Raw genomic sequence first — 14,676 nt, 5'->3', positions numbered from 1 at the left:
GATAATGTGTGGAAATGTCATCATCTAGAGTATTGATTTGTGTGGATCGTATTAAAATATTTGTTTCCCCCACACTTCAGAATTATCATAAAATGTGCTTCGTTTGTGCTTTCCTAATTCAGGTACTTTCTGAAATTCCTTCACAGTTCATATACTGACATTTAAATTTTGTTGTGGGCTAGAAAAAAGTAGCATCCGACAGCTTTTCACCAGCACCCCCCCCCCCCCCCCCCCACACAAGTATCCAGCAGGATGGCGCATAAATCCTCCCGTTTTTGAAGTCACAGAAAGAAAAGTAAACACCAAGCTCCCTAGAAGCCAGAGCCTAACATTTGACCTCTGTCTTTAAATGCAGAGTAAATGTGACATAATAAGAGCAAAATGTAAAGGTCTGTTTACTGAAATCAAGCACAGTTGGAAGAATGTTGTAAATAGGATATGATTTACGTAGGGACGAACTCAAGCTGGACAGCGTCAAACAAATAAAGCCAGCAAAGAGGAAGCAAACAAATTTGAGCTACAAACCACAAAGCCAAAGGTAAGCAATGGGCGGAATGCATTCCCATGGAAGCTTTCCAAATGTCCCTAAGCTGTACTTAGCTAACCAGAAGCTGCGCCATCTGGTAGGCTTCGAACTAATAGTGTTTTGCCCCCGAGAGCGCTCATTGTCACACAAAGTTGCCTTGTTGCTATAGCCTTTTCTGGAAGTGCTGGAGATGCTCTGTTTCATATTGTCTAGTTTCCAGACTTAAACCTGTCCTCGTGCTTTTAGGACATCCAGAACATCTGGAAGCTTTTCACTTCCCTGATCGAGTTGAAACTCCGGTTGTAGAGTGTGAGGCAGGAACTGTGAGAAGGAAGCAAAGTGTGAAGGGGCTCGCAGCTCATCCACCGGTCCCAGTGGGCGATCCCGAGCCTCGCGCCCAGGCCTTTTATCGGCAGGTGAGCCCAGCCCTGCTGTCACTCACCACTTTGATGCAATGGAACGGTAAATTATTGGTTGTGTTTCTGTTAGGAATTTTGTTGCATTGATTTTATAATATTTCCCCCCTCCGCTCCTCTTCTCAGCTCTCCCCTCTTCTTCTGTCCCATGGCACCTGTCCCCATCCCCTCATCTTCCCGTCTCTCCCCATTGTTTCTCTCTTTTCTTCTCTCCTCTCGTCTTACATTTGCACTTCTCCCCACTTCTCTTCTCATCTTTCCCTCACATCACCGCTCCTCACCTGTCTCTTACTCCACCTCCCCTCTTCACTCCTCCTCGCCTCTCCTGTCTCACTAGTCCGCGCTGATTTACACATTCCCCCCTCTCCCCTCCACCTGCCCCTGCCTCTCTCCTTCGCCCGCTCTCCTCGCCGCTCCTGTCCGTCCTTCTCAGAGCCCCTTAGTTGAGGGGACGACAGTGGAAGTGGGGCAGACCCGGGGAGCAGCGGGAGAAAAGGAGGAGCTACCACTGAATCTCCCACGGCACTCCTCCTTTCCACTTTCCCTCTCTCCATCCCTCCTCTCTCACTTCTGACCCCCTCCTCCTCTCGTTCATACCTCCTGCCGTCACCTCTGCTGCCTCCCCTCGTGTCTCCCTCTCTTTCCTCCAGCCTCATCCTTCGCCTTCTCTCCTCCCTCCTCCTCCTCCTCTCGTATCTCCACCCCTCCTGCCCCCTCCCTCTCCCCGTTCCTTGCCGGGGGCGGCGGGGAGGCTGGGGTGCGGGCTGCGCATGGGGCCGGGCGGGCTGTGAGGAGCAGGGCGGCTGCGAGCACCGGCCGGGCCGAGGGACCGGAGATGCGGGAGCTGCTGCTGGAAGTGGGCGTCCGAGCCCTGCTCTTCGGGGTCTTCGTGTGAGTACCGGGTGGATGAGACTCACCGCTGTGGGGAGAGGGGAATATGCCGGGTATGAGTGATTGAATACGTCTGAAGTCGATGCTCAACGGGTGTGAGTGGAGGGTCCCACAGCTGGCTTCACTCAAGGGGCGAGTGAGACTAGAGAGGCGGGCAGTGCGACGAGGGTGAGACTGGGCCACTGCCTGGTAAGAAGGGAACGCGGGCACCCGAGTGATACCTAGGTGGGCAGTGGGAGTGAGACTAGGGCACTGGTGAGCAGGGGGAGTGAGACTCGTCCACTGCTGGGCAGTGAGAGTGAGACTCGGGCACTGGCAGGCAGTGAGAGTGAGACTCGGGCACTGGCGGGCAGTGAGAATGAGACTCGGGCACTGCTGGGCAGTGAGAGTAAGACTCGGGCACTGGCAGGCAGTGAGAGTGAGACTCGGGCACTGGCAGGCAGTGAGGGTGAGACTCGGGCACTGGCGGGCAGTGAGAGTGAGACTCGGGCACTGGAGGGCAGTGAGGATGAGACTAGGGCACTGGAGGGCAGTGAGGATGAGACTCGGGCACTGTCGGGCAGTGAGGGTGAAACTCGGGCACTGCTGGGCAGTGAGAGTGAGACTCGGGCACTGGAGGGCAGTGAGGATGAGACTAGGGCACTGGAGGGTAGTGAGGATGAGACTCGGGCACTGTCGGGCAGTGAGGGTAAAACTCGGGCACTGCTGGGCAGTGGGAGTGAGACTCAGGCACTGCTGGGCAATGGGAGTGAGACTGGGCACTGGTACCGGGGTTGGATTCGGTGCCTTCCTCAGACTAAGTGCAAAGGCAATTAAGTGCACTGCAGCCGTGCTGAAAAGTGGCACTTGTGCTCATGTAAAGCGCTCCAATACCTTCGGGTCGAGTTCGCGCTATATAAATATGCAAAAAAAAAACCCAACAAAAAACTGCGAGGAGCTGGGGGCTGTGGGCACCGCGGGCACTGCTCGGGCAGAGAGGATGGTGATGCACTGCAGAGTGGGACAGCGGGCACTGCTGGGTCAGTGAGAATGATGCACTGCCGGGGGTGTCAGATTGCTGAGGAGTGAGCTCTTGGCCCTGCTAGCGCACTAAGTTTGTGGGACTTCTGGAGGAGAGTGACTGCTGAGAGAGAACGGGGTACTGTACTGCTGAGTGAGTGAGACTGGGCTCTGCTGGGGATTCAGACAAGAGACTTGCAGCGCAGAGAAACCAGTGCAGCGGCCAGGAGGCTCTGGAGGTTGCTGGGAGAGTCAGTCTAGGACACTGCTGTGAGAGTAAATCACTGGCACTGATAGAGAGTGAATGCGGGGGACTGACTGCTGAATAGCGGGGCTGATGGTGAGGGGGGCTACGGGATGGAACGATGACTGTCGGGAAATTAAACTGAGGAGTGCGGGATCAGTGAGGCAACCCCGGCTTCTGGGCTCGGGAGGGGGGCACTACTAGGTGAGTGAGACGGAGTACTGCAATAATAGTCGCTCCTGCACGTGGAATGTGGCACTGTATGGAGAGGGACACATCTGGAGGAAGGGGTGCGCTATTTCGTGTTTAGAGAGGGGAACAACCTTTACAACGCAACTTTTACAACGCACTACCTTTACAACGCATTTTTTACAACGCATAATCCATTACAACGCATGACATTACAACGCATGACACTACAACGCATTTTTAAAAACTACCTTTACAACGCATTCCATTACAACGCATACTACCATTACAACGCATACCATTACAACGCATAATATTACACTACACCATCCAACACTTACCCTACTGTTGCACCCCCTGGAGTTAGAATAGTAATTTTTACCCCTATACTATCCAACACTTACCCTACTGTTGCACCCCCTGGAGTTAGAATAGTAATTTTTACCCCTATTCTATCCAACACTTACCCTACTGTTGCACCCCCTGGAGTTAGAATAGTAATTTTTACCCCTATACTATCCAACACTTACCCTACTGTTGCACCCCCTGGAGTTAGAATAGTAATTTTTACCCCTATACTATCCAACACTTACCCTACTGTTGCACCCCCTGGAGTTAGGATAGTAATTTTTACCCCTATACTATCCAACACTTACCCTACTGTTGCACCCCCTGGAGTTAGAATAGTAATGTTTACCCCTATACTATCCAACACTTACCCTACTGTTGCACCCCCTGGAGTTAGAATAGTAATTTTTACCCCTATACTATCCAACACTTACCCTACTGATGCACCCCCTGGAGTTAGAATAGTAATTTTTACCCCTATACTATCCAACACTTACCCCACTGTTGCACCCCCTGGAGTTAGAATAGTAATTTTTACCCCTATACTATCCAACACTTACCCTACTGTTGCACCCCCTGGAGTTAGAATAGTAATTTTTACCCCTATACTATCCAACACTTACCCTACTGTTGCACCCCCTGGAGTTAGAAAAGTAACTTTTACCCCTATACTATCTAATACTTACCTTAAATGCAATTTAATATTATGCGTTGTAATGGTATGCGTTGTAAAGGTAGTATGCGTTGTAATGGAAATGCGTTGTAAAGGTAGTTTTTAAAAATGCGTTGTAGTGTCATGCGTTGTAATGTCATGCGTTGTAATGGATTATGCGTTGTAAAAAATGCGTTGTAAGTGCATGCGTTGTAAAAGTGTGCGTTGTAACGTCATACATCCGTTTAGAGAGTGAGACCTGGGAGTTCTCCTGCGGGGTGACAGGAGGGGAGTGCAGGGGGAGACCAGAAGAGGCCATAACCATTTTAGAAATCCCTGCACTGGAAGGGAGTGAGACTGGACACCGCTGGAGAATCAAAACATGGTGGACGCTGCTGGGGCGCGAGACTGTGACCTTGCGCTGGGGTGGGGCGAGACGGGCCAGGGGTGTGGACACACTGCTGAGATGAGGAACTGTGGGGGCACTTATGGTGAGTGAGACTACGGCAGTGCTGGACGGGTCATGCTGCTGGGTGGTGAGACCTATGGGCGCTGCTAGGAAGAGAGGCTGAGGAGGGAGACTGGGGATGCAGAGCCGACCAAGGGACATTGCAAGGGAGTGAGCCCTGGTAGGCACTAGGGGGCGATAGACTGAATCTGGCGAGGAGTGAAACTTAGGCGGCAAAGCAGAGGAAGCAACATTCAAGGGAAGTGAGACGTAGCGCCACTGTTTGGAAGGGAGGCTGATGGTAATATGTGGAGTGAGACATGTACGGAACAGCAGACGGAGTGAGATTATGCGGCACTGCTGAGAATGAGTGAAACCATAGATTTAAGTGGGCCGGGTCCTGCCGGGTCTGGGCACTGGTAGTAATTAGAAAGGGTGACTGAAACCGCTCCTTCAGGCTCTATGTTCAGCCCTTTAATGAACCGAGAGCTGAAAAGCAGGGCCAGTAAGGAGTCGAGTAACGGAAGCGCATGCATTTTTGGTATGTATAGCCCCCCCCCCCCCCCCCCCCACCCTCCTCCCGGTCACCTTTTACTGCAGCAGGACTGTGGCGAGTCTAAAAAGGAAAGAGCAAATGTCAATCTGAATATTTCTAAAATGAAAGCAGGCCACTTCCCCTCTGACCCCTGCCCGTGGTCTCTTCCTGCTTTGTGTTCCATTGCTGACCCGAGCCCTGGTATCTTCGCACCTTCCGGGGTCTCAGGCAGTAGCTGACCTTAACAGTTTGTGGTGCACAGGAATCTAGATTCACATTATTTTGACCACGCCCTCAATCACATAGGCCACACCATCTTCTAAATGGCCCCGGTCAATTAGTCCCCTGCCCCTGTCTTTTCTACCACTTTAAGAGGGTTCACTGGTGGGGGTGAGCAGTGCTTTAACTGGGCCGGTGCTGTCCGGTACGGAGTACCTGCACTGTTTTATTTTGAGAGAGAGAGAACCTGCACCTCTCAAGAGAAACATCATACTTTTAATTGGATAGTACAGGCACTTCTCAGAAACGAGCAGGTACTCACTCCGGTACAGAGTACCTGCACTTCTATTTTTCCATTTCAAGTAGTGGGGGTGAGAGGAGTGGAGAGACTTCTGGAGAAGACACTTTGACAGGGCTGGAGGATGGAACCAGGGACACTGGTGGTGGGGTGATACTTGGGTATTACAGAGAACACATGACACTGCTGGGGGATTGGGCAAGGGTCGCACTCGGGAGTAGGGCTGTTGTTTACAGTGCTTAGAAACAGAAGGGCGGGATGAAGCGCTATATCTTTGTATTACTATTATCGTTGGTTTGTTAGCATTGTTACCGGTGTTGGCCCGTGGAGGTCCATCAGTGATGACGTTGCAGGGCACTTTCAGAAGGGGTTGAGACTGTGTGGCACTCTTGGGGGTTTAAGACTGCGGTACACGGGCATGGATGCATGGAACTGGGGAGTGAGAGAGTGTCAGAGAGCGGGAGCCCGAGGAGCGTGTGTGGTCGGTACACCGCCTTTGAATCGAGAGCGCGCAGGGCAGGGCACTAACAGAATGGGCATTTCTGTCGGGAAGACAAGGATACACTCGTTAGGGATGGACGATGTTTCATGGGGGATGTGGAGGGTTTGGAAGTTTCCCTGCTTGTCTAAGAACCATTCAACCCTCAAAACGCGATGGCTCTGCAAGCTCTCAGAATTTCTGGGGGCGATGTTGGGGAGAAGGACAGACATGTTGATGTTAAGTGGAATGCTTCAATATATTGCTAAACGGCAGGGATGTTGAGATTACATGGTTCCAGCATCGTGAGGATTGCTGCGTGTATTTATGATTTGCCACATTTGCCACATGATCCTGTGCTTCTTGCTCAAACGATTACAAGTTACAAAATGCTGGTCATTGAGTGCATTTAGCTCCTTTCAACTGTTGATTGTGGTCTCTAAGCATTAAAGAGGTATGGGTATTTTTATAGCGCTTACTTCCTCTGATGGCATGCTGAAGAGCTATGGGACGGGTAACAAGTCACTCTGTGGAGCCCAATATTAATGCTGGAGGTGAACATTCTGCTCACTTATCGCCTTCATGTCGCCCATGAACCAGTTGACTTGTTGAGAAGGCTGGTGCCTTGGTACTCTACCTTGCTTCCTGCACTATACTCGTTCTGTAAGGAAGGCTTGCTCTGGCCCTTGCTTTCGGTACTAGATCATTTTTGGGAGGGATGCTTGCACTAGCTCTTGCTTTCTGCACTATACTTGTTTTGTGAGACAGGCTTGCACGGTACCTTGCTTCCTGTGCTATATCAGTGTTGCGAGGGAGGCTTGCATCAGCCCTTGCTTCCTGTGCTATATCAGTGTTGCAAGGAAGGTTTGCCCAACCCTTGCTTCCTGTGCTATATCAGTGTTGCAAGGAAGGTTTGCCCAACCCTTGCTTCCTGTGCTATATCAGTGTTGTGAGACAGGCTTGCTCTAGCCCTTTCTTTCTGTACTATATCAGTGTTGTGAGAGAGGCTTGCATTAGCCCTTGATTCCTGTGCTATATCAGTGTTGGGAGAGAGGCTTTCTCTAGCCCTTGCTTCCTGTGCTATATCAGTGTTGTGAGGGAGGCTTGCATCAGCCCTTGCTTCCTGTGCTATATCAGTGTTGGGAGAGAGGCTTTCTCTAGCCCTTGCTTCCTGTGCTATATCAGTGTTGGGAGAGAGGCTTTCTCTAGCCTTTGCTTCCTGTGCTATATCAGTGTTGCGAGGAAGGTTTGCACCAGCCCTTCATTCCTGTGCTATATCAGTGTTGCGAGTAAGGTTTGCACCAGCCCTTCATTCCTGTGCTATATCAGTGTTGTGAGGGAGGCTTGCTCTAGCCCTTGCTTCCTGTGCTATATAAGTGTTGCGAGGGAGGCTTGCTCTAGCCCTTGATTCCTGTGCTATATCAGTGTTGCGAGGGAGGCTTGCATTAGCCCTTGATTCCTGTGCTATATCAGTGTTGCAAGGAAGGTTTGCACCAACCCTTGCTTCCTGTGCTATATCAGTGTTGCGAAAAAAGGTTTGCACCAGCCCTTGCTTTCTGAGCTATATCAGTGTTGCAAGGAAGGTTTGCACCAACCTTTGCTTCCTGTGCTATATTAGTGTTGTGAGAGAGGCTTGCATTAGCCCTTGCTTTCTTTACTATATCAGTGTTGTGAGAGAGGCTTGCTCTAGCCCTTTCTTTCTGTACTATATAAGTGTTGTGAGGGAGGCTTGCTCTAGCCCTTGCTTCCTGTGCTATTTCAGTGTTGCGAGAAAGGTTTGCACCAGCCCTTGCTTTCTGCGCTATATCAGTGTTGCAAGGAAGGTTTGCACCAGCCCTTGCTTCCTGCGCTTTATCAGTGTTGTGACGGAGGCTTGCATTAGCCCTTGCTTTCTTTACTATATCAGTGTTGTGAGGAAGGCTTGCATTAGCCCTTTTGCGTCCTGTGCTATATCAGTGTTGCGTGGGAGGCTTGCTGTAGCCCTTGCTTCCTGTGCTATATCAGTGTTGCGTGGGAGGCTTGCTGTAGCCCTTGCTTCCTGTGCTATATCAGTGTTGCGAGGGAGGCTTGCATCAGCCCTTGCTTCCTGTGCTATATCAGTGTTGCGAGGGAGGCTTGCTCTAGCCCTTGCTTCCTGTGCTATATCAGTGTTGGGAGAGAGGCTTTCTCTAGCCCTTGCTTCCTGTGCTATATCAATGTTGTGAGGGAGGCTTGCATTAGCCCTTGCTTCCTGTGCTATATCAGTGTTGCAAGGAAGGTTTGCACCAGCCCTTCATTCCTGTGCTATATCAGTGTTGTGAGGGAGGCTTGCATTAGCCCTTGCTTCCTGTGCTATATCAGTGTTGCGAGGGAGGCTTGCTCTAGCCCTTGCTTCCTGTGCTATATCAGTGTTGGGAGAGAGGCTTTCTCTAGCCCTTGCTTCCTGTGCTATATCAGTGTTGTGAGGGAGGCTTGCATTAGCCCTTGCTTCCTGTGCTATTTCAGTGCTGCGAGGGAGGCTTGCTCTAGCCCTTGCTTCCTGTGCTATATCAGTGTTGGGAGAGAGGCTTTCTCTAGCCCTTGCTTCCTGTGCTATATCAGTGTTGGGAGAGAGGCTTTCTCTAGCCTTTGCTTCCTGTGCTATATCAGTGTTGCGAGGAAGGTTTGCACCAGCTCTTCATTCCTGTGCTATATCAGTGTTGCGAGTAAGGTTTGCACCAGCCCTTCATTCCTGTGCTATATCAGTGTTGTGAGGGAGGCTTGCATTAGCCCTTGGTTCCTGTGCTATCTCAGTGTTGCGAGGCAGGCTTGCTCTAGCCCTTGCTTCCTGTGCTATATCAGTGTTGTGAGGGAGGCTTGCATTAGCCCTTGCTTCCTGTATTATATCAGTGTTGTGAGGAAGGTTTGCACCAGCCTTTCATTCCTGTGCTATATCAGTGTTGTGAGAGAGGCTTGCATTAGCCCTTGCTTCCTGTGCTATATCAGTGTTGCGAGGGAGGCTTGCTCTAGCCCTTGCTTCCTGTGCTACATCAGTGTTGGGAGAGAGGCTTTCTCTAGCCCTTGCTTCCTGTGCTATATCAGTGTTGTGAGGGAGGCTTGCATTAGCCCTTGCTTCCTGTGCTATTTCAGTGTTGCGAGGGAGGCTTGACTAGCCCTTGCTTCCTGTGCTATATCAGTGTTGGAAGAGAGGCTTTCTCTAGCCCTTGCTTCCTGTGCTATATCAGTGTTGGGAGAGAGGCTTTCTCTAGCCTTTGCTTCCTGTGCTATATCAGTGTTGCGAGGAAGGTTTGCACCAGCCCTTAATTCCTGTGCTATATCAGTGTTGCGAGGAAGGTTTGCACCAGCCCTTCATTCCTGTGCTATATCAGTGTTGTGAGGGAGGCTTGCATTAGCCCTTGCTTCCTGTGCTATTTCAGTGTTGCGAGGGAGGCTTGCTCTAGCCCTTGCTTCCTGTGCTATATCAGTGTTGTGAGGGAGGCTTGCATCAGCCCTTGCTTCCTGTGCTATATCAATGTTGGGAGAGAGGCTTGCTCTAGCCCTTGCTTCCTGTGCTATATCAGTGTTGGGAGAGAGGCTTTCTCTAGCCTTTGCTTCCTGTGCTATATCAGTGTTGCGAGGAAGGTTTGCACCAGCCCTTCATTCCTGTGCTATATCAGTGTTGGGAGAGAGGCTTTCTCTAGCCTTTGCTTCCTGTGCTATATCAGTGTTGCGAGGAAGGTTTGCACCAGCCCTTCATTCCTGTGCTATATCAGTGTTGCGAGGAAGGTTTGCACCAGCCCTTCATTCCTGTGCTATATCAGTGTTGTGAGGGAGGCTTGCTCTAGCCCTTGCTTCCTGTGCTATATCGGTGTTGTGAGGGAGGCTTGCATTAGCCCTTGCTTCCTGTGCTATATCAGTGTTGTGAGGGAGGCTTGCATTAGCCCTTGCTTCCTGTGCTATATCAGTGTTGTGAGGGAGGCTTGCATTAGCCCTTGCTTCCTGTGCTATTTCAGTGTTGTGAGGGAGGCTTGCATTAGCCCTTGCTTCCTGTGCTATATCAGTGTTGTGAGGGAGGCTTGCATTAGCCCTTGCTTCCTGTGCTATTTCAGTGTTGGGAGAGAGGCCTCATCTAGCCTTTGCTTCCTGTGCTATATCAGTGTTGCGAGGAAGGTTTGCACCAGCCCTTCATTCCTGTGCTATATCAGTGTTGCGAGGAAGGTTTGCACCAGCCCTTCATTCCTGTGCTATATCAGTGTTGCGAGGAAGGTTTGCACCAGCCCTTCATTCCTGTGCTATATCAGTGTTGTGAGGGAGGCTTGCTCTAGCCCTTGCTTCCTGTGCTATATCAGTGTTGTGAGGGAGGCTTGCATTAGCCCTTGCTTCCTGTGCTATATCAGTGTTGTGAGGGAGGCTTGCATTAGCCCTGGCTTCCTGTGCTATTTCAGTGTTGGGAGAGAGGCCTTCTCTAGCCTTTGCTTCCTGTGCTATATCAGTGTTGCGAGGAAGGTTTGCACCAGCCCTTCATTCCTGTGCTATATCAGTGTTGCGAGGGAGGCATTGCTCTTTGCTTTTTATGCTCTGTGTTTGGTGCGGAAGGCCTCTGTACAAACATCCAGGCTTCAATGTGCGGCTGACAAGGCAGCCAATCTATATTAGCCTCACTGTTAAGAAGAGCGGAACAGACACTGCTTTATTATCCATTGACTTATGTGGTGTTATGGAGCCAACTGCATTATGTGACCTCTGCATGTCTCTGTAACTGTATCATGTGCAGCTGAAGATAGCCCTGAGCCCCGTTGTGTATTGTATTGTATTGCAACATTTATCTAGCACTTACTACCGCTATGCTAAGCTATACCGTGCAGGGTGTGTGGTTGGAGTGTGTTGTCTTTGTTTTGATCCTGTGTGGGAAGAGTTTCCTTGTGTGTGAGGACCACCGAGATACGTTACCATGTAGTGGGACACAGTGCTTAGCAACGTGATGGTTGAAGAAGTGTGAGAGATAGGCGCACAGTTTATGGTTTTCAGAAAGTAGGAAACTTTGAGCAGCTCTGCATGTCCCTTCATGTATTTCTTTCTTATTTTCATAGTCCACTTAGTTGGTTAGTGCAGTGGGTCTTACATTTTGAGATATTTTGTTTAATATTTAAAGTTTATGGTCCTGAGCAGGCATGAGCTGGAGGAAGACGTGCATCAGAGATCTGCTGGGGAGGGCTTTGTTACTATCCTTCCATATCTGATTGCCATTGTGAGCTGTCAGAAGGCGGTTATAGAATGTAGCTTTTTGGGACCTGCAGTAGTGAACTACATTAACCCCTTCAGTGCCACGCCCTTTCCCCCTCCTGTGCCGGGCGTTGCACTAGTGGGTGGGGTTCATGACGAGATAGTCGCGTCATGGGCACAGCGCAACCGTGCTCCATGACGAGACTATCTCGTCATGGGCATTGAAGAGGTTAATGTCCTCTGTTGGCCACCGGCATGTGACCGATCTCTTTAGTTATTTCTTTCCTGTTTTGATTGTGATGGGTGGTTTATTGCTGTGGACTGGTACAGTATTGGGAGATGGACATGACTCATAGCAGTTTTGTCTTATGTGAGCGTGAAGGTGTCAAGCAGCACAAGGAAATGATTATGCATTCTGTATGAACTATAATCTACTTCCCAATCCCTTGTGTTATGGTATTAGTGTGCGATATATTGTATTGCTTTGTAATTTCATCTCTATAGCACTTCCTACCCCTGAAGCTTTACATCGGACAGCATGCTGTCCTTAACCCGGGCCTAGTAGTGTTTTCTTTTTTCTTTTTCATGATTATTGGGACTAGTCTTACATTCTTAAGGAAAATATTCCATGCCTTAACTCCAGTTTCTATGTGGTAGATTAGATTAATAAGAGTTAGGTGTGCTCTTTAGTGGAAGAGGGGGATATGCAAATCCATGCATTGGTTGGTGGCATTAATAGACGAACCACAAGCGATTAGGTATGTTAGGTTGAGAGGGTTTGACTTTTAAAGGAGAGATAAAAGAGAGGTTGAACTTTAAAATGAGGTGTGGGAAATATGTAGGGATACAAAAATAGGGATTAAGGCAAACATGCATTTGATTTAGAGTAGGTTGTGCTCCGAGAGAGGAGACATGCAGAGGATGGAAATGAAGGAGAGATTCATTGGAAAGAAAAAGGAGAGATAACAATCAGATGTTTTAATTCAGAGTCAGCTTCCATGCAGGGTTTTTATTTGGAATATTATAGTGGCTACTTGAGATTGCATGCATAACAGTATAAAGGAGCAACACTGTATGTATTGGACTATGATGGTGGGCCATGAGAACACCACTGCGCGCGCACACACACACACACACACACACACACACCACCATCCCCTGTGGGTAAATAGATTTAGAATAATGATAGTTTCATTTTCCCACAAAGCAGATGGAAGAAAAATGCCAAACAAGAATGTTATACTTTAAATGTTCGTGCTCTTCACTTTTCCATCAGGTGGTCAGGGTCAGAGGAAGGAGAGCAGAGTCTGAGTGAATTTGTATGAAGTAATGTTTCACATGGCAGCAGGGAGCTCTGGGCGGTCTTCGGTCTGATCCACCCACACCATGGGCTCAATAAAGTGTGAGATCTGGCTCTCATTCAGCCTTCCTGTGGCAGTAACACAAATGAAAGGAAAGGCCCCGCCTACAAGCGTCCTCCCCATCACAAAAGAAACTGGAGCACCCCCTCACACTTACCATCCACCAACCCTCAGTACTCAGGAAAAACACCTAATAATCAACCCCTACATAACAAGGCTCTCAATCAATTTCTAAAGTAGAACACTAAACCCACTTTCTCACTTCACTGTCTGATATCTGCCCCCTCAAGCCATAGAAGTACAGGCAACAGGCGTCCACTGTCACGGGAAGTGATTGCATTTGTCCGTCTTGAGTTCAATAGCAAGGCAACTACGCTCGCCATTCAGGTACAGTGCCCCCCCCCTGCGGTAAACCGCATTTATTATTTTATTTTCCAAGTTCTAGTCTTGGGGCAGGGCCATCACAGGGGTAGCCGGGGGGGGGGGGGGTGGGGGGGGGAGGTGGTAGTGGAGGGCACTGCTACTGGTGCGCATGTGTTTTTGGCCGGCCATCTCAGGCCCGCCAAACGCACATGCGCACTGAGCTGTCTCCAGCCCCAGCTGCAGTGCCGGTTTGGAGACAGCAAGGTACAGTTTCCTAGTCTCACTGGGAGCACACAGTCTCAGCGCTCAGGCTAATCCTGACACTGCTTTCAATCATGAGAGCAGCATCAGGATTGGTCGCATGAGACACCTGGAGCGTGTGTTGCAGCTGCAGCAAGACCCGGAGTGGAAGAGCGGCAGGCAATCGTCAGGTACGTTTTTGTTTTTTTCTGTTTTTGCCCCATTCCCTCCCCTCTCCAGTACCCCCACTCCCCTCCGCCCGCGCAGCGGCCGCTACTGTTTAGGTATGATTTTACACCATGAAAAGATGGTCTTTCACAACACAGCCTCCAGGCCGAGTGCAGCGGGGTGCAGTCCCACCTCTCCCGAAGCAGCACCGGGACAGCCTGGGGCTACAAGCTGGCAGGGAGGGAGCAACACGCCACTCACCCTTGAAGACTGTGGAACTCTTATATCCGCATCAAAGCTCACCGAGGCCACTGTGGTACAAGTAAGCTCTATATAACTGTCTTAAATCGGTGTCATGAGTAGTACATGATGAAGTGCTACCAGAATGAATACAAGAAGTTTATGGCTGTATGTAACTCAATGACACTCTTTTGGAGTTAAGATACACTTGGTTTGAGGAAGAGGCGATACTTTAGTTTTCCCACAACAAATGAACGCACCAACAGCACAGGGATGTCTCTCACAGCTCAAAAACATGTCACAGCAAATTCAAACGAAAAGCAAGAACATGTATCAATTACACTCAATGTAGGTGTCTTCCGACAGCTTAAAGGCAAACCCCACAGTAGTTAGCGTGCTGACATCGCCCCGCCTCCTCCTCCGAGGCACTTCCTGCGGAGACAGGTCCTCCCATTGGATCCGCCGGGGGGTTGCTCTGGGCAGCTCGGCCCGCGGCGTTTGCAGCGAGCTCGGGAGAGTTCGGGTCCACAGTATCTCCAGAAGTCACTGTATCATGTGCAGCCGAAGGATGCTCAGCCTGGCTCTCCAGCCTCTACACGCAGTGGACGGAGGCTGTGACCCTGTGTTATGTGCAGGGGAAGGATGCACTGATCCTGACTCTGTAGCTGTATCATGTGCAGCCGAAGGATGCTCAGCCTGGCTCTCCAGCCTCTACACGCAGTGGACGGAGGCTGTGACCCTGTGTTATGTGCAGGGGAAGGATGCACTGATCCTGACTCTGTAGCTGTATCATGTGCAGCCGAAGGATGCTCAGCCTGGCTCTCCAGCCTCTACACGCAGTGGACGGAGGCTGTGACCCTGTGTTATGTGCAGGGGAAGG

The 14,676-nt window shown here is 50.1% G+C and overlaps 1 protein-coding gene across 1 annotated transcript in view; it reads left to right on the top strand.

Moving 5' to 3' along the window:
• The first annotated feature begins 1,397 nt into the window (after positions 1 to 1,397).
• PLPP4 (phospholipid phosphatase 4) overlaps positions 1,398 to 14,676 on the top strand; it is a 779,443-nt gene continuing 766,164 nt past the window's right edge. Inside the window, exon 1 of the mRNA XM_085602798.1 lies at positions 1,398 to 1,833. Within this exon, the coding sequence (XP_085458924.1) occupies positions 1,778 to 1,833 (56 nt within the window). The 5' untranslated portion in view covers positions 1,398 to 1,777. The remainder of the gene's footprint in view (positions 1,834 to 14,676) is intronic.

The sequence above is a fragment of the Triturus cristatus genome, chromosome 1_2 (genome assembly GCF_964204655.1).
Source record: "Triturus cristatus chromosome 1_2, aTriCri1.1, whole genome shotgun sequence".
Classification (NCBI taxonomy): domain Eukaryota; kingdom Metazoa; phylum Chordata; class Amphibia; order Caudata; family Salamandridae; genus Triturus; species Triturus cristatus.
The sequence above is the reverse complement of the archived record's forward strand: the minus strand, read 5'-3'. Positions and strand labels throughout refer to the sequence as shown.